At 41.1% G+C, this 26784-nt stretch overlaps 1 protein-coding gene across 1 annotated transcript in view; it reads right to left on the bottom strand.

Annotated features, from left to right (window-relative positions):
* The window catches only part of CDH23 (cadherin related 23), a 512093-nt gene that overhangs the window by 452645 nt on the left and 32664 nt on the right, over positions 1-26784 (bottom strand). The window contains exon 2 of the mRNA XM_084845647.1: positions 14314-14385. Coding sequence (XP_084701773.1) covers positions 14314-14380 — 67 coding nt within the window. The 5' untranslated portion in view covers positions 14381-14385. The remainder of the gene's footprint in view (positions 1-14313; positions 14386-26784) is intronic.

Consider the following 26784-nt stretch of genomic DNA (forward strand, 5'->3'; position numbering starts at 1 on the left):
ATTTTAACATTACAGCTAGTGATGAGGGTGGAAGCCAAAACATTTAGCTCTAAATATATTTTGAAATTACTCTGCTGTTAATCTATCTATCCATCTATCCATCCATCCATCCATCCATCCATCCTACATAGTTTAACTTAAGATCCAGAGCCTCCTTGTTGCTTTTCTGTTGTGCCTCTTTATACCTACTTCTCTCTCTCTCTCTCTCTCTCTCTCTCTCTCTCTCTCTGTGGGTGCGCGCACGTGCACACACACACACACACACACACACTTGCCTCACTTGTGTTTTTAGATGGAGTTTAAACATTGAGATGTTCTGCATATCCCTTGCTATCCAACTCATGCACAGGATTGAACATCTAGTTAAAAAAATGTTAAAGACTGGGCTAGCAATGGCTAACCTTGCAACAAGGCCATCATCAACATGTAGCAGCCATATCGGGGGTCAGACTAAGTAGCCTCGTGCTTCATGTTCTTGCTGAGCTCTTGCTCTCTGAAATATATGTTTGTAAGATGACGAGACACAGGAATTTCTTATCTTGTCAACAAAGGCTAAGGTCATAGAATTGTATATCATGTTCTCTGCTGTTCTCTTCTGTTCTCTGCTCATCATGGCTACCCTATAACCCATTTCTTGTATTATAAACAATGGTGCTAGGAGAAGAAATGTTGAGGACTGCAACCCCACACGGGAGGGAGAGGAGGAGCCGTTTCCTATGTGTCACAGTATCTATAAAAACAATGTGCTGATGTAAATCGGGGCTTTTGGCTCTTTGGAAATGATTCCAGCCTTAAGCCCGCGCGTTAAATAAAGAAACTCTTTTTCCTTCACTCCGTGGTCTCTCTGACTCTGAGTTCTGCAACAAACACACCCTTACATGGCAGACTTTCAGAAAGGATTTTAGACTCACCTTTGCCACCAGCCATGATCCTAAGCCACTAAGCTTTTATTGCTGCAAATACAATACATAGATCTTCCCAAGGACAAATGGCTGTTCCTTTTAAAATTATTATTTTCCTTTTGTTGCATGGGGGTGGCAGGCTATGCAGGAGAATAGCAGATAGCAATTATTGTTTTAGCACAAGATTAATACCTCATGTTGTTCCCACAGTTCTGAGCCTTTTTCCTCGTCAGCCTTAATTCCACTAAAGCATGCCTTCCTTTTGCCTTTAATAATGAGGCTCACTTATTTCAGTTGCCTGTTCATTTAGCTCAAGTGAGTAAATAAAAGCACACACGCTTGCTTCTTGAATGGCAATAACCAGCCAGCCCCTTTCATTAGGTTCCATTTATTCAAAGAAAGTTTAGAAAAAAAACAATTTTGTGCACTGTGATGAACTAAACCTGAGATCCTGTAAAAAGTTGTATAATGGCAGTCTGTTTATTATAATTAGGATTTTGCTCTAATCATGGTGTTTCAGAGCAAGTAACTTTTCTTTAACACAGTCATCCTAGCAACAATCTTATAAGGCAAGTCAGTCTTATTACCATTTTAGAAATGGGGAACAGGCTGAGACATAGTATTTTGCCAAACACCATGCAAGTTGATGCATGACTGATTGGGGAAAGCAGAACCAAGACTCTGAAATCCAAAGGACCAATGATCTATCCGCTAGCCCACACTGGTTGGGAAGCAGACTGAAAAATATAACAGTTGTGGTAGCAGGAGACCTAGCAAGTCTTTGAAAGGGTATAAATGCAGAGCATAACACATATGACAGATGGGTTTACTTTGGTTCCCAGCCAATGTTAGAGTAGCCAACACTGTCTCTTATTAAGAGATCCACTTTATCTGCCAGACATTATTGAACAAGGGAAATAGGGTTTTTAATTGACTTGTCAAAAATATTTTGCATCTTGTTTCTGCAAGATATGGTTTCTGGCTCACCTATAAAGCAGGTGTCCAGTTCTGACGGCAAACCACCATCAGAATACCTGAAAGCTTATTGGACACTAGAACAATAAAGGGTAGTTTGACAGTATAGCAGGAAATATACACCCCAGACATCCAGATTCAGTTTGGCAGTTTCAAAAGGAGCCCTTCCCACTCAATGTTGGACGTCTCGGAAAATCCACTAGTGCCATCTTAAGAGGCAGAAGTAACATAACAGCCAAGACTTGAAACATTGAGAGTTTACTTCCCTTTTCTGTTGGCCCTCAATATTTAATAGGGAGTTCAATGGCAAGGAAGACAATCCTATGTAGAATATCTGGGAAACAAGCTCCCATGAACACAGTGGAACTTACTTCTGAATAAATGTTAATAAGATGAGGCTGCACGGTGGCAATTCACAACAGACATACTGGTGTACATCCACTACCTACATAGCAGTTTGAAATGGGATCAGAAGAATGACTGTCTGTGTAGTCTCCATGGCCCAATTCCAGATGTCAACACATGATACAAATGTCATAGAAAAAAGTGCACCTGTCTTTTGCTAGGTGGATTCCCATACTGTCATATTCATACCAAAACACTGAACAGGGAGCATGAGAAGATATGCAGGCATAATCCAAAATGAACACATCAAAACTATGATATAGTTTTGAAAATTTACCTTCAACAAGTTATCAAAGCATGAAGAGATGCACTGCCAGCTCCAAGATATACCACAGTTTATATTAAAACCAAACATATGACTTTAAAAGGATGGGTTTAGGGGCCTGGATAATTTGGAATGGACTGGTTTATTTTTTCTTCTAAGTTCTCTGTTCTCTGAGAAGTGGTATACAAACATGGCCAAAGTCATTGTATGCTTCCCTCAGTCTTTTATATTGATTTTGCACAACAAAAAAGAGGGAGAGAGAGTCAGAAATTAACAACACATTTCAGCTTGTCATCACTTGCTCTTAAAATATGAGTTGTACTGTAAGTAGAATCCATTGACTATAGGTTATAGTGTTTGGGAAACAGTCTTTAAAAAACAGTGTATGGCATCTTGATGCAGATGTTATACATTGCTTAAATATTTGGGGTTGAACTTTTCTGAGATGGCCTGATGCACCTATCAATATTATGTTACTGGCTTTTCAGAATAGCCTTAGTGGACCTAAATACGCTTCATAAAAGAAGAAAAAAGAATCATTCATTGGCATCAAGCAAAATGCACATTGCCACCTTTTTAATATACTTTTTATATTAATGATATGGTTAAATATCTAAATGTGATATGGTTATAAGTGTAGATGGATTGCAATTTGCTCCTGACACTATACTTGATCAGAAGTTGTCATTATTGGCATATACTGATGATCTCTAGTACATATATCAACAACTCAGGTAGGCTTGAAATGACTCCTTGCAAAATTTATCACTTGCACTCCCTCTTGTCTCTGTCTGGACTCTCCCCCCCCCCGCTTTTTTTTCATTCCTACCCTTACAATTGCCACCCTTTCCACCACTGAAAGCCAAGGAAAGTTACAAATTCCTGGAGGAGCCATATCTTGCCATTTTTATACTTGTTTTGAACAGCAAGAAGATAAGGATATTATCATGTATGTTGGTATATATGTATGTTTGCAAAACATATTCAATGAATATGTGGTTATTCCATGTACATGCCTTTCAGGGATGTTACATTCAGTCACAATTAAGCAGTAATTCTCTCTAATTAAATTTGTCTGTCCCATTTCTTCTGTTTAAATTGATGACATTGTAGCTTTATAGTCTTTTTTGTCTGATTAGTCTCAAAACATTTAATCAAAGGATGTAAGAAGACTAGAAAGCACAATAGCACAGGAATGGTACCTGCATTGGTTACTCCATCTACTAATCTAATTCCAACCCAACATCTACCCAACAGACTATTAACTCTGAAGTGCTTTCCATTAGCTGGATTCTAAAGTGTAAAGTAGCTATCAAAAGGTAGAGAGGCAGCTAACTACAAAGCATGTCAATAAACAAAGCCAATTGAAGCTCATCGGAAAGAGATCTCCTGGAACTTGTGCAAAGCCTATAAAAAGAGAAGTCTGTGTACAATGGAGGAAGCAGACAGATGGAAGCACCTCTCAGGGGCAGTACAGAATCACCAGCATTGTGTTCTTTTCAGCAATGAATGCATGTTCCTTCTTTCCCACAACCCAAATATTCATTTCAATATTTAGAATTCTTATTTACTGTCTTTCAAACACAGAGCAACATTACATTTTCAAAAACTGATGTATTTCAGAAACTAAAGTAACTCAACAGGGGGACAGAACATCTTCTCAGCTTAAGAGCCAATAACTCTAATTCAGAGAGTGGTACTCCATATAATCTTCTTGGCAGCAATTCCAACACCTGACTGTTTGCCTTTGCAACTGTTCGCTGCCTCTTCATTCATTATCCTGTACACATGGTAGCACAACACTGAGGCAGTTGGGCACAACTATCTGAATACCCTCTGATGTCATATTGCAGGGAGGCTTCCTAGCCCAGAGACAGTTTCCCTGGTTTTTACAATAAGGCTGTCTAAAAACATACCAAGCTTAGGATTTCCACATAACTTATCTAGAGCTATAGAATGCAGTGGGAAATAACATTCCCAAAAGTTATCAAAAGATACAGCAGAATATGAAAACTGAAAATGAACAGATTGCCAGAAGGTATAGGGTAAGAAGTAGAGTGAAAACAGAACACACACAAACACGCTGCTGCTGCTGCTGCTGCTGCTGCTGCTTTGGGTATGGAAGGGACTGGAGGAGAGAAAAACTTTCCATGGGAGTGCCATCTTCCTGATAACCAACTTAATAATCACAAATGAAAGTGTGCTAAGCTTCTGAGTTACAAGAAACTCCCCCTCCTCTTCCATGTTCTTCAAAAAAGTTCAGGTACACTGGATTGTGAACACTGGCTGATCCTAATAAAGGCCAGTGATTTGATTGACCCTCTGAATTTTGTTCTAATGGACCAACATCGCCAATTGACCCTGTAAACAGAAGTGTAGTTTTCTATTGATATCAGATGGGAACGCTCTATAGGACTCCCGAACCTTTTCTGTTGCAATGTTTTTGCTAAACAACAGCTTTTCAGTCTTTTGAATAGCAGCATTCTGGATATGTAGATTGTTCACTTGCGTCCTGAATGCCTGGTAACTGTGCTTGCCTCTGAACAAATCCACTGGCGTTTTACTCCACCCACCCTTCATTCTCAGGTTTCTGTGGTGGCTCTCTTTCCTAGAGAGCACAAACATCTTATGACAAAATGGTCTACTCTAGTGACAGTCTGCAGCTGAGATATCAATTATTGATGCTCTTGTAAGATTAGGAGAGATGTTGCCAAGCACAAATGATCATTATGCGTTTTCTGTAGAGTGATATTCAACCAAGTAATAAACTCCTCCAGCCTCTAAGACTGCAATCCTAAACATGCTTATCTGTGAACAAAGACCACTAAATGCAATGGGATTTAACTTAGAAGTAAACATGCCCAGGATCGGGCTGACCAAAAAGAAAGAAAAAGTGTGGCACCAACACAGTTGTACAAATGGATACTGTGGGTTTAACTAACAGTATGGTTGCTGACATCTATCTGGAATGCACTGTACCAGTAATGTGAGGGGTGCTCTTTTTGGTTTGATTTAGAAACAGTTCTAGCTTTTTTGCTGACCTAAATTTAAACTAAATTATGCAGTTGCTTGAATCAGACACTAGAGGGAAACAATACGATATATTCAGTAGAACCTCAGAGCTGTAAGTAATTTCAGAGGAAGATTTACTTATGGACATTTATAGCTGATCTTTACTCCCTCTTTTCTTCCTCACCAGCCCACTTAATTCTGCCCCCCCGCCCCCAGACACCAACCCAGCTCTTTACAGATTATCCCTCTCCCACAGCTGGAGTTCCAAAGAGACTAGTGAAAGCTGTCAGGCAGGCATACAAGAAGAGCTCTGTCCATCATGAATTAAAAACTCGCTGCTCTAGTATGCCACCAATATGGTGTGTGTGTGTGTGTGTGTGTGTGTGAGAGAGAGAGAGAGAGAGAGAGAGAGAGAGAGAGAATTATGAGATCTAATTGTGCTCTTCACTCACTGGCATGACAAGCAGTACCATAACCAACACCCTGAGTGAGGCAATAGCTAGAAGTTTGACAGATGTGCAATTCTACCACTCCGCAAAATGTTAGTTATAACTCTTGCCCTCAAGGATTGTGTCCATCAACAAAGTAGCATTAGAGCAAGAAAAAGGTTAATCCAGCATAACAGATATGCAACAAAATACTAGCTATAAATAGATGAAAAGCAAACTAGTCCTGACCAAATCTCTCTCTCTCTCTCTCTCTCTCTCTCTCTCTCTCAGAATTTGTTCTTTATTTTTATTTCTGCTTTAGTGTAGAGAGTATTTTATTCATTCATCCTCACAACTACCCTATGAGAAAGAGCATTAACTTTTTCATTTTATAGATGTGGACACAAGCAGATAGCTTATGTGGATCAGGGATTAGCCAAATACTGGATCTACAAATGCTGGCCTATTTGCCCCATCTTGGTACACATTATGGTGGCATTATGAGGATGAGATGTACAAGTGACTTAACTTCCAGGCTTTTCCAATAATCATGGTGTCTGTCTATGAATGTACAACATTTTAGTTCACTAGTGTAAAAATAAACGCTTTGGGGGTTTGGCCAGATTCCTCTGCTTTCACCGTGTGTGCCATTTTTAGATTTTTATGTTTAGCAGTCAGGGTATATTGGACTCTGTGTATGATAAACGTCATGTAAGTCATATGGATGTACCTCAGTTTTTATACTCGACCAGTTACTGAAGCCCTGCACCAGCTCCTGTTGTAGGCTGGCCAGCTCCCTTCTGGGATGCCGTCCATTTCTCCCAGTTCTAAACTTTTACTTCCTTGGTTCCTTCAGCATCACCATCTTACTATACTCAAGTAGATGTCCTGTGATGCCTCTAGCTGGTTCTGCCATAAATGTGAGCTTCTGCACAGAACCAGACATAAGCAATTAAGTCAGCCTAAAACTCTCCAGCCCTTCCCCTTTCATAAAACACCACCACATACAACTCTCTACACCATTGTCCCCAATAGACTAGCTTTCCACAGATGGAATTTTTGACATGGGGAACATTCAGTCATGAAACCCTGATTTGCATTCTGAATTGATACTGTTGTAGAAGGGCTACCATATGGCGTGCTGATAAGCACTGAAAGGGATATAAAGCTGCTGTCACGGCTGGACAGCTTCTCATGCAACCAAGAATGCACCCTGCAGCTATAGGTGTGCATGTGTGTTCCATTGCACCCTCTAGTTGTGTCATCAAGCTTTGCCACCGACCTAGCCTTGGCTCACCTAAGCTCTAGTGAGGATTGAAGGTGAGCCAGTTCTGTAGGATGGGATAATGCAGGACTGCCCTTGAATTATTGCCTGTTCAACAACCAGAGATCAAAGCCAGGACAGGTGTGTTGCCTAGCAAGTCTGCATGTGTTGAACCCTATGGCTGTATTTTGCAGACAGTGTCTCCCCACCATCACCACCACCACCACCACCACCACCACCAGCTAGCTAACTAGCTAGCTAGCTAGCTCTCTCACTCTCTCGCTCTCTCTCGCTCTCTCTCTCTCGCTCTCTCTCTCTCACACACACACACACACACTGAATGGCAGACTGTTCCAAGAAATCAATAGCTGAGTACTCTTGCAATGATTTGTTTTTTATCCTACAAAGCTGGCCATCATGCTTATCACCATAAATTTGTCTCCATTCAAATATTTACTTATACCATATTGAAATCCAAGTACCTTAACATTCAGGAGCTGGAGGGACTGTAACAATAATTCAAAGCATAATCTTATGGCTGTTTTAAATAATGCCAGTCACTTTTTCAGAGGGTCAGGCCATCACCCAAACTGGTTATTTTCTCTCTTTTTTAAAAAAAGGAAACAAATAATGTTAAAATGCTGATTGGAGAGATGGAAAGGCATGAGAACGTGGGGAAATATTTACAAGACCAAATAACAACACATTCCTGTGGCATGTTCAGTTTCAAAATCTTAGCATACAGCACCTGCCGGTTACGATTATTGGCTGCCCAAGTCTCTATGTAACCTGCTGGGCAGCAGTTTTCTGAATTCGCCCGCCACATACAAAGCAGACTTTTGAATAACAAGGATTTCATTGCAATCCTTGGTGTGCAGCCAGTTTTCCATGGGACAAATGACAGTCGTTCTGTAGTGACAATTGTTCTTGCTTAGCATAACAGCTGCGTTAAAATAATATCCAGGTCCTCTTAAACATCCATATCACAACATCTAGTACAACCCAGTTCCCAGGCTAGCAAAAGCACGTGTGCTCCAGTGGTGGGACTTAAACGCTATTGATCCCTTAAATAAGAAAAGGCTGAAGGGGAGAAAGGAAACCATAGCTCACTTGTAGAGCATGTGCTTTGCATGCAGAAGGTCCCAGGTACCATTACTGGCATTTCCAGGCAGGGCAGGTAAAGATTCTTGCCTTGTATGAAATCCTGGAGGGTTGCTGCCAGTCAGTGTAGACAAGCCTTTCCCAACCTGGTGCTCTCCAGATGTTTTGGAACATAGCTCCCATCAGCCCCAGCCACCATGGCCAGTTGTGGACAATACTGTGGACAATGGTGGTGGACAATACTGAGCTAGATGGAGCAATGGTCTGAAGCAGCTTCCTATCTTCCTAAGATGTGTTTCTATTCCTCACTCTCTACAGTGGTCAAAGGGCTCCTTGAGACAAAGTTTGAATACCTTTCTAAGAAGGAAAAAATATTTTTAAAAGCTACCCACTGGGTCGTTATAGCTTGGAGGTGGGGTCTCACACTCGCCTGGAAGTTGACTAGTACTAGACTGTTAACACCACCCCACAAAAAGTCTTGCCAGGTGGTTTTTAGGTAGCTGCTGCTGATCTTTTCAACACATTGTTACTAATTTTAATGCCTTGTTTTCTCCCCCTGCTCAGCAAATTACTCTTTCAGAGGGATCAACAGCAGAGCACTAGGGAAAAAAATGGCCCCGTTATCTGGCTGCCAGAATGCCATGAATTTTTAAGCATCCCAGTTGAGGAAAAGACATTTTATAGCTGAGGCAGGAGTGTTATATATTACAGGGCATATATTAAAAACTACTGGGCTGGTAACATGAGGCCTGTTTAAAGAACATGGGGAAAAGGATGCTGCTCTCTGTTACTGATTCATTCCCCGTATACAAGGCACAAACAAAAAAACTTTGACTGGGAGACATGGGATAAACGGAACAACTCCTGCTATAGCAAAGACAGCCATGCTCTTTAGCTCATAGCTTTCCCAACTACTAACACAAACAGGCGTTAGAAGCTCGAGGAGGTTCAAATTCCTTCCTCACTCAAGCACTAAGATTGGAAATACCACAACTGGATGTGTCTACACACACACACACACACACACACACACACACCATATATTAGAAGGCACATGCCAGAATAAGGTCAGCCTACTCCTGTGGAAAAACAATCTGACTCTGAAACCTTGCATCATATATATTACTTCACTGGAGAAGGCTGAAGACTCCGCTCTTAAGGTAGACCAATGTACATGGATGGGTTAGAAGAAAATATCCATTTTGCTGGAGTTTAGAATGAAGATGGGGTGTGATAGAGTTATACCAAATTGAAAACAGCTCACCCACCCATCCCTCTCTCTCCCCTCCCTCAATTGTGCTAAGTTGGGGGAAAGAATCTGTCTCATTCGGCACTGTAAGAACATTAGAGAAGCCCTTCTGAATCAGAACAAAGTTCCATCCTATCCAGCAGGGCTGGCCCAAGTCACTTTCCTGGAAAGACAAGATGGCATCCCTCTCATTCCATGTACAGGTGTTGACCATATGGGCAACTGAATCTTACTTCAACAGTGCATCTTCCCCTGAACCTGAAGACAGCAGGCTAGCTTATGGGCCACGTGGCATACACAACTTGGTCTTCCAACATCTTGTTGCTACTTTCTGCTCCCCAGGATTTGCTGCCTGAGGTGGCCTAACATTAAGGCCAGCCCTGTAGTCCAGCATGTTATTTTGCACAGTGAGCGATCAGATGCATCCAGGAAGCTCACAAGCAGGATGTGAAGGCAATAGCCCTCTGTGGCATATGCTCTGGTTCAGAGATTCACTCAAACTATATTGTCAGTATGTTGGCAACCACTGATTACCTATCTACTGTGTATACAGTCAGAATTCTCTTAGAACCAGATACCATCTAAAAGTATGCTCAATAGTTTACTCTTGATATGGGTGATACAGAACTCTATTTAGGAAACACTCTGTCAGACCAGATTTGTCTTTTTGTCATTTTACTAGAATATATTAGCGTAACAGTACTAAATACAAGAGGTTATACATACATAAATTCAAACACATGAAACATCTAATATCATTCTTAAACAGGGCTTCTAAGCAGCGTCACGCACATTCGCTAGTTCCCAATGATAATATCAAGCTTACGAGGTTGATTCTACAGGCAACATATTAAGGAAAGCTGATCATAAAGGATAGTTTCCACTGTTGAGTGTCCTGAGTCTCCTTTATATACTTTTTGGATGCTATAAAATATGCCCAAGCTATTTTTTTTACTAAAGTTCATATTTTTTACCTAAGAATTCCAAAGATAACTTTTCTTATCTTTACTTCTTATTTCCAAAGATAACTTTTCTACTTTAAATCTTCATATGTCTAAATAAGATTATCAAATTTTGAACCTTCTTATCAAGATTAATGTGCATACCAACATACTTAACCAAACGTTTTTGGTCTCTTTGACATGTTACAGGTATGTTTTCGACACAAACATATTTCCTTGACATCATCCTGTCTTGTGAGCTTGTTTTACTTATGTATTTATGGTCTGGAATAAGGCCTCTCAGTCACTTACCTGATGGCCCATCTGGCCTCATTGTTTTATGGTCCCCTGCTAAGTGAAAGTTGTGACCCTAAATTTAACACTGACACCTCCTTATCTGAATTCCTTTCTAATCAGTAAAAGGGTGCTAATGATCTATTTCTAATGGCCTGGTACAATTGCCTCTCATCTGGCAAAACCTCAGAGATGAGACATTTTTTATTACTCCTCCTGGGTCAGAAAGCTATACTAGGTGAAATCTCATTTTTAATTCCAGAATTCTCTTGGAGGCAGTTGATTACAGAATTTCCAAATTGAGCATCAGGGGTAAGATGATGCAAATATGAAAGATCTGCTTGATCTGCCACACCTCTACTACTGTTGCTCACCAGTAACTTGTATTTAGTGGCACCCTGCCTCTGAACCTGGTAGTTCCTGGTAGTTCTATCATGGCTGATAGTTGTTAAAAGACCATCATGAATTTGTCAAATCCCCTCTTAAAGCCACCTAAGCTATGGCAGTGAATTCCATAAGTTACATGTTGTATGAAGAATTTTCTTATGTCTATCCTGAACTGACTGCCAACCAATTTCACTGGATGACTCCACAGTGCTAGAATTACAGCAGAAAAATTAGAAATCGATTCCCTTCAGTGTTACCACGCCATGCATACATTTATAAACGTCTTATCATGTCCTCTTCCCCAATGTTTTTCCTTGTAGGGAAGGTGCTTCAACCCCTTTTGATCAGAATAGTTGCCCTATTCTGCACCTTCTTGCCTATTTATAGACTGATCTTCAGTGCAAGACTTCCAAGGGAGCACAGTTTAAAAACAACAGACACAACACCAGCATATAAAAAATTAAAAACAAAGAAGCACGAACCATAAGAATCCACACAATTTAGCAGAACTAAGACAAGGTATTAAGGCCAGTTTTAACACCACATGCTGCAATGCCTGGGCAAGGAAGTTTTTTTTTTTTTTTCCTGGTGCTGAAAGGGGATCAATGTTGGTTCCAGGTGAGCTTGCCTGGGAGTGCATTCCAAATGCGGGATACCGTGACTGGGAAGGTCCTGTCCCCTCTCACTATTACCTAACTTCGGGTGACAGAGGGACCTGGAGAAGGGCCAATGATGATGATGATGAGTTTGGACAGCTTCACGTGGAACCCTTTCCAGCTCTACAATATCCTTTTTGAGATGCGATGACCAGAAATGTAGGCCCCAGATGCGGCTGTACTATAGATTTGCATAAAGCCATTACAATATTGGCGGTTTTATTTCCAATCCCTTTCCTAACCATCCTTGGCATGGAATTTGCCTTTTTCACAGCTGCCACACACTGGTTTTACGTTTTCACTGGGTTATCCACCATATCCCCAAGATCTCTTTCTCTATTAGTTACTGCCAGTTCAGTCTTCACTGTAGATTATCTCACACACAAAAACGGACCACCACTGATTCACACTGATCATCTTTCATTTTTAAAGTGGATAAGCTGCCACAAGTCGTCTTTCCTACATTCTTCTTTCCAAAGGGATGTTGCCAAAAGGCACCCCCGCATAATATATTTCACTATATAATGGAAAATGCATATTCTACGGGATGTGGTAAAATATTAATCTTCCCACATGTGGATGATTTTCCAAGAGCCTTTCACCATGTTGATATACACACACTCCCCAACAGTGGCCATGTGATGAAGCCCTTACTTCAGTGTTAATAATTGCTAAATAATACTTGGGGGTGGGGAGGCAGTTATCCCAAATTTACCTCTGCTCCATATTGAGCCAGATCAGATCGCAACACCTCCAAACCCAGGGACAGGATTTCCCCAACTCCTTCCTTTGAGGTTAGCCAAACTGAAGAAAAGAACAATTGTCTTGTTTGGCTATCAGCACATGCTCCCATTCCTGTTGCTAGTGTTCTCAGTGTTGCATGATCTGCAGCCTGCAATCTTCATGATCTGCAGCCTGCAATCTTATCACCCATCACTGCATTCAACAACTTCTGACCATTAGCCATAATTGTATTCAGGATTCAGAAGCACCAACTAATGCAAATACCAACCAAACTGGCTCTTGAAAATAAAATGCTGCGCTTTTCCCGGTATGACAAAGTTTGCTCTTAGTACACAATCCTTCAAGAGGGATGAAAAAGGATGATAAACTGAAGGACTCCTTATGGCATTAACTCTTTTCAAGTGAGAGACTACATAAAAATGGCATTCTGCTGCTAGCAACTCTTGTCATTTCCCAGCGAGGTATTTCCTCTGGTCATTTCTGAACAGAGACGAGAAAGGAATTATTTCCTGAGTCAATAGGGCAGAGTCATTTGCAGCAGAATTAAAGGAATGTGTTGGCATCAACAATGAGAAAGGAGGGAGTACAAATGCCACTTTCAGAGCATCTCTTCCCTTTCCTGCAAACGATGTGTATTCCTAACAATAGTAAACCTGGCATTTTTCATTGTCAATGAAAACATGATGCTGGCATGGCTCCTCTGCTTAGAATATGTTGCATGTCTCTAGTATTATCATTCTGATTCCAGGTTAAGAAACAGTGACTATTCACAGTGCATCCCTTTCCAATTCTGTTCTCACAATAATCAGTATGGATCGTAATTTGTGCAAAATAAAACAGAGAAGAGCAATCCACAATGTTGGCATTTGAAGGAGTCGCATACCTTAGAACAGGATCTCAAATAATTGTATTATTTGAATATTAGTTCATTTTCAGTAAACTGGACTCCAACACTTTTTTGTCCCTGCCTTGAGGGCTGTCTAGTCCTAAGGACAACTTTCCTCGATGTAACATGAGGTAGCAGCGACAATGGCCACTTGACTGATGAACTGTGCCCAACAAACATTAACCTGGAGTTTGGCATGAAACTGGTAGTCAGCAGCAGAACTCAGCAAGTTCTCCTACAACATTGGTGACCTGTGTGTGTGTGTGTGTGTGTGTGTTTAATTCACAAATCCCAATAGCTCTATCATTCTATTAAGGATGAATTCATACAGTGTTTTCCCCCCACACATTAAGTGTAATAAACTCACTCAGTTGCCTGAATGTGACAAATTCCTTCCTAGAGCAGCTCTAGAATCATATCACATTTGTTACTGCTTACGCCAGATTTCTCCAACCTGGAACTTCCAGATGTGTTGGGACTCTTACAGTCGAACACACCTGGAGGCACCCAGTGAGAAAGGGTGGCTTAAGCTGTGTGTATTCACATAGTGAAGAAAACATTGGGATATGGAAGGGAAGGCTGGAAGGGAGGCACAACTTAAAGTTTATCTATATAACCCATTAGCCAGCCCCAGGTTTTCTACTATCACAAGCAGAAGACAGGCCTCACCTTTGGGCAAGACATGCAGTTGGCGAAGAGAGGATTATATCAGTCCTTCTCTAGGAATCCATCCCTACTGGGGTAAGTGAAGGAGAAGAGAGGAAATAATAGTTTAGCAATGAACCCAAAGAAGTTTGTACTCACCAAAACAGAATGACTCCAAGAACAGCAGGGCAAGGAAAAGGTTCCTGGCAGTAAAGTGATACTTCATGGTTCCTGAAAGAGAAGAGAGATCTTTATCACTTCAGTCCAGTTGTATTTAATAAAAGATCTAGCCTTCTCAAGGCATACTCATGTCATCATGTGACACCTAGGATCACACTCCAGAATATATTAAAGTGGAAAAAACATTGGACTCCAAACAAACACAAAAATAAAACTTATTAATGATGTGGGGAAGAGCAAGGCCATTGAATGGTTCCCAGTGTTTCAATTACATTTTGAATGGGCTATTTTACTGTAAAGCTAGAAATTGGTTTTGACTCCCTCTCCCCAGAGTTACTCAATAAATAGGTCTGTACGTGTACACACACACACACACACACACACACACGACTCAACTCTGCAACATATTATTCTGTTCTGATACAATCCTGTTTGCTTACAGGATTGTTTGCCTCTTGCTGCTGTATGGGAGACATTGCATCAATTACTCTTCACACACACACACACACACACACACAACTTGCCTCTTGCTGCTGTGTCAGCAAGGCTATGTTCGCTGCTGAAGAGAAGAGAGGAAGTGCTTCTCACCCATCAACTGAATTTAGATTTGGTGAACCAGTAGGATTAAGAAACCAGTCTACAAACTGGCAAGAATCTACAGGGCAGTTGTTGTCAAGGTTCTGTTAGAACAGAAGGTAAAATTAGTTGCTTGTTGTCCAATATACATTGAAGTTTCATAGGGCATGATGATAGGAAAATGTGCAAGGCATTGAATGGGCTGCTTTGGTAGCAAATATTTAGAAGTCTGAACTGATGCAGCTGTGAATAATGAATACTATAATTAAAATTGCATTTGCAGAACAGTACAGCTCGCCTGGCTTTCAGCCTAGGCACAGCACTGAAACTCAAACTGTGCTTCTGAACTGTGTCAGTGATCTCCACCTAGAGATTGATAGGAGCAATCACACCTTATTTATCCTGTTAAGTTGTTCTGTGGCCTTGGGTATACTTATTATGAAGTATTAGTGATGCAACTATGTAGCCTTGCAGGGACTTGCAGGATTATTCAAGTGGTTCTGTTTTTTTCTTGATAGGAGTTGCAACACAATAGGGATGGGGAACTAGTTGTTGTATCCCAGAGACCTTCCCTGTCCTATCTACCCATCCTATTCAAAGTGTATGCAAGGCCATTGAATGAGAATGTACAGAGATATGGTATTAGGTTCAATCAGTATTCCAGCACACACAGTTTAGCCTCTTTCCCATCTGTCTCCATGCAGTACCTTGTACTTAGCTAGTGCCTGACCACAGCAAGGGCTAGATACAGGTAAGCAACCTAAAGCTGAATCAGGGCCAATCTGCCACAATGACTGACAGGTTCTGTGATATGGAATGGACAAAACTGTCTGGAATATCCACTACTCCCCTGATATCCACTCTCAGATACATATCCTTGAGTGAACCTGGGGTTATAGCTGCGCCCAGAAGGCCAAGCTTAACAGAATGGCCAGGAGTACTTCTGACCAATGCCATGACACCTAGTGGCAAAGCTGCACTCCCTTCAAATGTAGTGTTGATATTGAATGTTCCTGCCTCTGTCGCCTTAAAGCTAGACTTTTGCAGAGTTCTCTGTATTGCTTTATTTGGACATTGTATGGAAGATTCAGCTTGAGCAAAACACAGTGATCTTTCTAACAAGATGGATCACTGGCTCCCTATTGTATCCTAGGCACAATTCAAAGTGCTGGTTATGAAAAATATAGAAAAGTTAAATAGCTTAGAGCTAATACACCTTTAAGTCTGCCTCCTCCTCCTCCATGCTCCATCACGAATCTCTCCAGTCAACCAAGTATGCTCTCCTAACACCAGTGAGCTTTTGAGAGCACAATGAGTAATTCTTTTTCTTCACACTCATTGAAGTTCAAGCTTGAGAACCTTTTGGAACCATCATAAGCACCTTTCCTTTTGGGATGACTTTCAGGTTTTCAGATTAAGACAGCAATGTTTTCATGCTATAGAAGGGATTTAATTTCATTCTGCTTTAAGTGAATTTTAAATCTCTTTTAAAATATTAGCTGCCTGAGCTTTGGGGTTGGGATGGGTTATTGGTCTAAATAAAATAAAGGACAGCAGGATTGTCAAAATCAAGACTTCAACAAAAACTTTTAAGTACAAAAGATAAAGGTGGGACAAGCCCTATTAATATGAAAGAGACTTGCAAAACAAAACAAAAACCCCACCCATTCATTTCCACTGGATGTGTGCAAATGAAATCCTAGTGGATTGTACCCAGTAGAGGGCACACAATTCTATCTATACCCTGAGCACGGCTATGATGTGCAGGGAAGAACATTAACATGCAAACCAGTACTATGCCTCCAGGAAAAGTATAGGCATGGATTATCTGAGCATATATTTTCTTACACTAGGGGGAGAGGGGAACAGAATGAAATACGGCAGCAGTGTTAGAAGCACTAAGTTGCCTTGGGTCTATGTTGCTTTCCTACAATAAAATCAATCAAAGGCATCACACTCTATATAAAGAAAAGGCAACTGCGAAATCACAAGTAATTACCACAGAATTTCAAAAGAGGAATAGAATCACTATATAGGAATCATTTGATAAAAAATGTGCCTATTATATATACATATACTTATACAATTGGACCAGATACTAAAAAAAGTAAATAATTTTAATGGGTGTGGGCTTTTCTTCAACTTTACAAAACACGCATGTATGTACGTGTGTGCGTGCACATACACACCAAAGTCAAAGTAGGGTGGGGAAAGGATTTTTATGGAGTTGGTAATTGACAAGACCCCTTCATGGATCACTGCCTCCCCTTCATGGATCACTGCCTTGTTGTGGCGAAGGGGCTTGCGTAACTCAGTGAAGCCATAAGCTATGCCGTGCAGGGCCACCCAAGACGGACAGGTCGTGGCAGAGAGTTCTGACAAAATGTGGTCCACTGGAGAAGGAAATGGCAACCCACTCCAGTATTCTTGCCAAGAAAACCCCATGGAACGTATCACAAGGCTAAAAGATATGACGCCGGAAGATGAGCCCCTCAGGTCGGAAGGTGTCCAATATGCTACTGGGGAAGAGCAGAGGGTATTTCCAAGTAGCGCCAGAAAGAGTGAAGCGGCTGGGCCAAAGCCGAAAGGACACTCAGCTGTGGATGTGTCTGATGGTGAAAAGAAAGTCCGATGCTGTAAAGAACAATATTGTTTAGGAACCTGGAATGTCAGATCAATGAATCAAGGTAAGCTGGAGGTGGTCAAACATGAGATGGCAAGATTGAACATCGACATCTTGGGAATCAGCGAACTCAAATGGACAGGCATGGGCGAATTTACTTCAGGTGACCATCATATCTACTATTGTGGGCAAGAATCCCTTAGAAGAAATGGAGTAGCACTCATAGTCAACAAAAGGGTGGGAAAAGCAGTACTGGGGTACAATCTTAAAAATGATAGAATGATCTCAGTACGAATCCAAGGCAAACCATTCAACATCACAGTAATTCAAGTCTATGCCCCAACCACTGAGGCCGAAGAAGCTGAGGTTGATCGGTTCTATGAAGACCTACAACACCTTCTAGAACTAACACCAAAAAAAGATGTCCTCTTCATCATAGGGGATTGGAATGCTAAAGTAGGAAGTCAAGAAATCACCGGGATAACAGGCAGGCATGGCCTTGGTGTACAAAATGAAGCAGGACAAAAGCTAATAGAGTTTTGCCAAGAGAACATGCTGATCATAGCAAACACTCTTTTCCAACAGCACAAGAGGCGACTCTACACATGGACGTCACCAGATGGTCAATATCGAAATCAGATTGATTATGTCCTTTGCAGCCAAAGATGGAGAAGCTCCATACAGTCAGTCAAAACAAGACCTGGAGCTGACTGTGGCTCAGATCATGAGCTGCTTCTTGCAAAATTTCGGCTTAAATTGAAGAACGTAGGGAAAACCACTAAACCGTTCAGGTATGACCTAAATCATATCCCTGATGAATATACAGTGGAGGTGAGGAATAGATTTCAGGGATTAGACCTGATAGACAGAGTGCCTGAGGAACTATGGACGGAGGTCCGTAACATTGTTCAGGAGGCAGCAACGAAATCCATCCCAAAGAAAAAGAAATGCAAGAAAGCAAAGTGGCTGTCTGATGAGGCTTTACAAGTAGCTCACGAAAGAAGGGAAGCGAAAAGCAAGGGAGAAAGGGGAAGATATACCCAACTGAATGCAGAGTTCCAGAGAATAGCAAGGAGAGACAAGAAGGCCTTCTTAAATGAACAATGCAAAGAAATCAAGGAAAACAACAGAATGGGAAAGACTAGAGATCTCTTCAAGAAAATTGGAGATCTCAAGGGAACGTTTTGTGCAAAGACGGGCATGATAAAGGACAAAGAAGGCAGGGACATAACAGAAGCAGATGAGATTAAGAAGAGGTGGCAAGAATACACAGAAGAACTATACAGGAAAGATCTGAATGTCCCTGTTAGCCATGATAGTGCGGTCACTGAACTTGAGCCGGACATCCTAGAGAGTGAAGTCAAGTGGGCCTTAGGAAGCATTAGTAACAACAAAGCTAGTGGAGATGACAGTATTCCAGCTGAGCTATTTAAAATTCTAAAAGATGATGCTGTTAAAGTGCTGCATTCAATATGCCAACAAATCTGGAAGACTCAACAGTGGCCACAAGACTGGAAAAGGTCAGTTTACATTCCAATTCCAAAGAAGGGCAACGCCAAAGAGTGTTCAAACTACCGCACAATTGCGCTCATTTCACATGCCAGCAAGGTGATGCTCAAAATCCTACAAGCTAGGCTTCAGCAGTATGCGAACCGAGAACTACCGGAAGTACAAGCTGGGTTTAGAAGAGGCAGAGGAACTAGAGATCAAATCGCCAACATTCGCTGCATCATGGAGAAAGCAAGAGAATTCCAGAAAAATGTCTATTTCTGCTTCATTGACTACGCTAAAGCCTTTGATTGTGTGGATCACAACAAACTGTGGCAAATTCTTAAAGTGATGGGAGTACCAGACCACCTTACCTGTCTCCTGAGAAACCTGTACGAGGGTCAAGAAGCAACAGTAAGAACCAGACATGGAACAACCGATTGGTTCAAAACTGGGAAAGGAGTACGACAAGGCTGCATATTGTCACCCTGCTTATTTAACTTAAATGCAGAGTACATCATGAGAAATGCCGGGTTGGATGAATCAGAGGTCAGAATTAAGATTGCTGGGAGAATTATCAACAACCTCCGATATGCAGATGATACCACCCTAATGGCAGAAAGCGAAGAGGATCTCAAGAGCCTCTTGTTGAGGGTGAAAGAGGAGAGTGCAAAAGCTGGTTTGAAACTCAACATTAAAAAAACTAAGATCATGGCATCTGGCCCCATCACTTCCTGGCATATAGAAGGGGAAGAAATGGAAGCAGTGACAGATTTTACTTTCTTGGGTTCCAAGATCACCGCAGACGGTGACTGTAGCCATGAAATTAAAAGACGCTTGCTCCTTGGGAGGAAAGCTATGGCCAACCTAGACAGCATAGTAAGAAGCAGAGACATCACCTTGCCAACAAAGGTCTGTCTAATCAAAGCTATGGTTTTCCCAGTAGTAATGTATGGCTGTGAGAGCTGGACTATAAGGAAGGCTGAGCGCCGAAGAATTGATGCTTTCGAACTGTGGTGCTGGAGAAGACTCTTACGAGTCCCCTGGACTGCAAGGAGGTCAAATCAGTCCATCCTAAAGGAAATCAACCCTGAGTGCTCATTGGAAGGACAGATACTGAAGCTGAAGTTGAAATATTTTGGCCACCTAATGCGAAGAGAAAACTCTCTGGAAAAGACCCTGATGCTGGGAAAGACTGAAGGCAAAAGGAGAAGGGGACGGCAGAGGATGAGATGGCTAGATAGCATCACGGATGCAATGAATATGAACTTGAGCACGCTCCGGGAGAGAGCGCAGGACAGGAAGGCCTGGCGTACTATGGTCCATGGGGTCACGAAGAGTCGGACACGACTGAACGACTGAACAACAACAACAATTGACAAGAGGAAGATGAGGAATTTTGGCGAAAGGAGTGCAGGGATTTCTTGGTCTGATGTGGCTATTGATGTTGCAGTAGTGTCCTTGTTCTTCATTCTCCTTTTCATTTGTCTGTATAACTGAATGGTTGGGAAGGCAAGACAAAAGTACTACCCTTGCTACAAACATGACCAAAATCCCACCACCACCCACATACATTCATATATATTCTCTCTCTACCCAGTTCCAACCATCAAGCTACAGCCACCCAAGAACATCAGCAGCAATTGTGATTTTCTTTTTAGGTAATGAATAAGGTAGATTGCTAAACAATATTTTGTTAATGTCGATTACAAAACTAAGGTTATAGTGTGGCCTGGTTTGTTGCCTTTGATTATCATTGTTGCCTTTGTTTATCATTTAGGCTAAAAACAAAACCCCAAAGGAATAACTAAGGGTGAATCAGGATAAGTATAAAGTACTAGCAGAGAGGTGTTTCTGTAAAATGTCCATGATGTATTTGGACAGTGTGGCATTATGTATTAGTTGCTCCATGTTTTAAAGTCAGCTTTTTGTCTTATGGGGAGTTCTAGTCTCAACAAAAATTAATATAATCAAACTGCAGTTAAAAATTTTTGCAAGAAGAGGTTGTATTTTACAACTTCAAATAAAGCAACGGGGAAGAAGTTCACACAGAAGCATGGAGTATCTAATATGATCCAAAGTAATCTGTATTGTTGACAATAATTCATTGTATTTTATGTGGTGTTATTCATTCTAATCTGTGTGTGCTGACTGTAAATGCAGAAAGATGTACAGTCAGGGCCAGAAATATTGGAACAAGGATAACTGTTTTGTCAGTTGGCCTCTGTACACCACCACATTGAAGGTGAAAGGAAACATACCCAGATGGGAGCAAAGTCAGGACTCCCAGCTGTAATTCAAGGGGTTTGACAAAAGTGGGGCACTAACCATTCAGGAAGGACAGCCAGTGGCATACATACACACCCATCATTGGTGGCTCATAAGTAATGGAACAAACCAACATCATTTCAAACTTAAGGATCGCCTTTAATACCTGGATGAAAATCCTTTGCAGTCAATGACTGCCTGAAGTCTGGAACCCATGGACATGACCAAGTGCTGAGTTTCCTCCCTCGAGATGCTATGCCAGGCCTTTACTGCAGCTGCCTTCAGCTGCTGCTTGTTTGTGGGTCTTTCTGCCTTCAGTCTTGTCTTCAGTAAGTGAAAAGCATGCTCTATTGCATAGAGATCAGGTGATTGACTTGGCCATTGAAGAACATCCCACTTCTTTTCCTTCAGAAACTCTTGGGTAGCTTTTGCTGTATGTTTTGGGACATTATCCATCTGCAATATAAAGCGGCGTCCTATCAGTTTGGCAGCATTCAGCTGAATCTGAGCAGAAAGTATAGCCCTATACACTTCAAAATTCATCCTGCTGCTTTTATCAGCAGTCAGGTCATCAATAAACACCAGTGACCTGGTTCCATTGGCAGCCATACATGCCTGTGCCATAACACTGCCTCCACCATGTTTGACAGATGATGTGGTATGCTTTGGATCATGAGCTGTTCCTTTCCTTCTCCATACTTTTCTCTTCCCATCATTCTGGTACAAGTTAATCTTGGTTTCATCAGTTCAAAGAATCTTATTCCAGAACTGGGCAGGCTTTTTTAGGTGTTTGCTGGCAAAGGCTAATCTGGCCATTCTGTTCTTGAGTGTTATCAGTGGTTTGCACCTTGTTGTGAAGCCCCTGTATTTACATTCATAAAGCCATCTCTTCACTGTAGATGTTGACAATGACATGCCTACCTCCTCAAGAGCATTCTTGACCTGGCTAGATGTTGTGAAAGGGTTCCTCTTCACCATGAGCAGAATTCTGCAGTTATCCACTTTAGTTGTCTTCTGTGGTCTGCCAGGCCTTTTGCTGTTGCTGAGCTTACCAGTTAATTCTTCTTTTTCAGGATGTTCCAAACTGTTGTGTTGGCCACTCCCACTGTTTTTGCTATCTCTCTGATGGGTTTATTTTGTTTCCTCAGCCTAATGATGGCCTCCTTCACTCGCATGGACACCTCTTTGGACCTCATGTTGGGAGTTCCAGTGAACAGCTACCAAATGCAAATGTCACACTCAGAACCACCTCCAGGCCTTTTCTCTGCTTGATTGGTCATGGGGTACCCAGGAAACAGGCCACACCTGGCCATGCAGCTGCTTGTCAGCCATTCGTTCCATTACTTATGAGCCACCAATGATGGGTGTGTGTGCATGCCACTGGCTGTACTTTCCTGAATGGTTAGTGCTCCACTTTTGTCAAACCCCTTGAATTACAGCTGAAAGTCCTGACTTCGCTCCCATCTGGGTGTGTTTTCTTTGAACTTCAATGTGGTGGAGAGGCCAACTGCCAAAACAGTTTTATCCTTGTTCCAATATTTCTGGCCCTGACTGTATATGCATTAAACTAACTTTAAGTGCAAAAATGTGTTCTTGGAACTGGGGCAAGAGAGCCTGCCACAGGTGAGTTAGTTAGTTCTTGGAAGTGAAAAGCTCATAATTCATGAGGGGATGGACCTTCACAAGGATGCTTCTGGCTGTGTTAGGGCTCCTGAGGTCATGGGCAGGAGCTATGTTTAAGTCCAATACTCCTGGTTTAGTCAAGCTGCACAGATGTATGTCTAAGATAAGGAACTAGAGCCTATGTTGGCACAAAACATGATTACCCAAGCTCTGCCAACCATGCCTCCCAGATAGGTAACTACAAGAACTCAACTATGACTGCTCCATTGATTAGGAGAAATAGAACTTTCATTTCAATAACACAATGCTAGCCACTATTTCTATTATACTTCTAACCATCCTACTTGTATTTGCTGATGTGTCTTGCTTTTTTCATCACTGAGAAGTTTTGTTATTCTCCAATACTGTTTGAGCAATAAATATATATTTTGTGGTACCACTTTGTGTTATCTGGCTTGAGGGGTGCTTCAGGAACTACAGCCCATAAAGTAATGCTTGAAGCCCAGAACACTCAACTGGGGTTTATAAATCTGTTGCTGAGTGGAGTCTGTCCATATAGCTATTTTCTTCTCTTTGGGGCAAATGAATCACTGCCACACCTGTTCTGGTAAGGGAAATAAGCTAGTCAGATGGAGTGGGAATGTTTTACTCATCCCACCAAGAGGGAAACCTCTTATATGCCAAGAGTATGAATTTAAATTCCATGAAAATGTCGGAAGTCCAATCCACATTTACAGCTTGCTAGATTTAGAGGGGAAAGAAATGCTACTCTCCCCCACCCCTTGAGTGTCTTTAAAAAGCAACATAAAGTGGAAAAGCAGTTTATATTGTTTACAAAGACACAGCCAACAGCATCCCTTTTAGTTCTGTGTTGTCTGTTCTAAGGAAGTAACTCATATTAAGCAAGAAATTCCCTAGACTTTCTTGTAAATTCTGTCTACATTAATGTTTCCATTAGCTTTCCATGCAGGTAAAGTTTAAATCTAGATAGCGTGGGGGTGGGGGGGTGGAGCATGGGATGACTTCAGGAATTGAATTGCTGCATAATATTTGTTATTACTGTGATTTCCCTAAACTATGGTGAGAATCCAAAGAAACTTGAAATTAGTTATGTGAAGCCCCCGGTAGCTTTAGGCTTTTTCTTCCCAAATAACCCAGCACCATAGCCACCATATGCCAAAACGCTTTTGAAGCTCAGAGGATTATCAGAAGCAGTTTATGATGTGGCATGCTGGGCAGGGAAGTCTGCTGCTCAAAGAAACAAAAATTTAACCAGGATATTGAAAACCCTTAGCAAGAACTCACACGGGGGTGGGGGGCACTCTATTAGTAGTATCTCCAATCTGATATATTTAAGGGATTCTGGAATAGGGTATTACACTTAGAAGGTTCAAAGTCCATGCCCACTCTTGGGTATACAAGCATGTCACCATCAAATAGATTTCCAGTCTATACCTTCTTATTTATCATTTATAATTACAGTCTTGCCATACAGATTGTATATTGCTCAGGTTACTATTGCATGCTCTTATCAGGAAATGCCAGTTACCAATTCAAAAGCCCATTTGCCACCACGAAGCATTAATTCAGGCTCCTTTATTGTCTTCTTGGTGTCAAAGAAAAATAATCTGTTCATAGAACATTTGCTGATTTTAATACCTAGCTTAGTAGATTTTTGTTTGTTTTTATGTTCATATTTTATTTTAATAGTTGGTTTAGTGAATTTTGTAGACCGTCCTGCGATTTGATAATTTGGGTGGTATGTAAGTATTTTAAATAAATACAATTTGTTAATATGAAGGAGAAAACACTAAAAATGGTACAAGAGATACTATAGGAAGATTCATGGAATAATCCAGCTCCTGGACTTGTGGATTTATCCACTGTCAGCCTCTGCAGATGGTCTGACCACAGAGGTTTAAAAGGCAGGTGGTCATCAAGCCATCTTTCTCTTTTAAAATGTTCTTATAATATTGAACCACATGTTTTTGTGACTGGTACAACTCTTAGTTCACTTTAGATAGGTGCAATTGGTTTGTCAAAACTATCTTTAATATGTGAAAATTGGGACATCCAATAACTGCCAAACATGAGTACAAAACTTAATTTTAAAAACTGGAATTAAGAAGCTGAATCAGGAAGCTGAACTGGTTAAGATTAAATCTTCTCCTAGATGGTGAAAATGTAAATGTTGTATATAAGATTTGCATGTTGCACGGAAGAATGTTTTCCTTTCATATTGGGTATTTGTTGTAGACTAAACATGTGTGCGTGCACACACATCACTGCTCTTACACAAATTCATTTAGCTTCCTGTGAGATTCTTACAGATATGATATGTGAGTAAGACCTCCAAAATGTGCTTTAAATTTCAATTTGGGTTGAATTTAATAGCAATAGTAGCATACACCTATCTGGGTCATTATAAGAGTTAGGCAGTTCACGCAAAATAGTAATTACCAAGTACACAGAAGAGTTGCTGACTTTTGTCTGCTACAAGCAACTTCCCATAATGAACATGAAATAGACTATTTTTTCCACCAACTTTGTGACTTCCTTTCACACTTCCCTTTTCCTTACCTTTTGTCCCATTGATCTTACTTAGGTGGGAACCTGCTAGAGAGCATATTTAGACTCTGAATGGTTTCTTGCTCATTATTGGCATTAAATAAATGAAAACTCATAACAGGATAAGCAGAGTACACCATTTACAGTGTTAAATGCTTTCCATGTGGTAACATCAGCTTAGAACTAGGCAGATGTCACATTTTCATTGCTATTTAAATAATCAAGTTGAAATTGCCATTCGTCTGTTTAGAAGTCAAATGTGTTTCAGTGTAGAAGATACAGTGGTCATTCATTCATTCATTCATTCAGAACTCCTTCTGGCATAGAATGTTGGTGCAGAGTTAGTACATCTTGGTTTTACTGGGTTATTTGGTTATTTTAAATCCATAGTAGGAGCTTTTCCATTGTCAGGAGAGGTCTCATGCCACACAAAGCCCACTTAGCTGCTTCCATTAGGAAAGCTGCCACTGTTTCACTATTGCTTTCTTTTTGGCATCCATGCAGAAACATTGTGGCCTGCTTAAAAAATAACAACTCCCAGACTCATAATCCCTTTCTCTACATCCCCCACCTGGTCTTTACCATCCCCGCCTCCATAGCAATATTTGTACCTTGTAATTTACAATGTCGGTCTTCTCTCTCCATTTGTAAGGTGTTGTTCCAAGAACATAAAAAAATAAAAAGATATGAGCTTGTAAATCAGCATCTTTTGAATGACTGTGTGCAAGCGGGGCAGCTCACCATATAGAGAAAGAAGAATTTGTTTCCTCTTTCATAGAAAAACCACTGTAGACACACAAGCAATATCATAGCTCTAGCCTCTAATCCATTTTCTTTTTTCTGCCTTCCCAAAGCTCGAACATGACAGCTGGGACATGACTACCTTCCTAATTGCAGCCGGGACATGACAGTTGGGCCTATCTGCTTGCTTTCTGAAAGAACAAAAAAGTCACTGTGAGCCCACAAATGATGTGCATGTGGCATTTGTCCACCTGTCTGAGAAGGCCTCTTCTACTGTAATGTTCAGCCAAATACCAATCCAGTGCTTTTCCATCCTGCTAACTTTTCTTCATTCTATCCTAATTTTCATGCTATTCCATTTTTGAAAAAAAAACATTGAAAAATGGTAGCCTGTGTCCTTCTTCTCAATATGCTAGTTTTCTATGTACTGCAAAGGATTTGGGAGAACATTCAAACATGCTGTCACCTATAGTCTGAAGAGGCATAATCAAGCAAGGTCTGAGCCTTATGGTTCTGCTGATTGTTTACTCAGCTCTTTGTTATGCTTGGGAATGCTCAGATGA

Source organism: Heloderma suspectum, chromosome 3, assembly GCF_057233095.1.
Source record: "Heloderma suspectum isolate Gila_16-S chromosome 3, 16-S_ref, whole genome shotgun sequence".
Taxonomy (NCBI): domain Eukaryota; kingdom Metazoa; phylum Chordata; class Lepidosauria; order Squamata; family Helodermatidae; genus Heloderma; species Heloderma suspectum.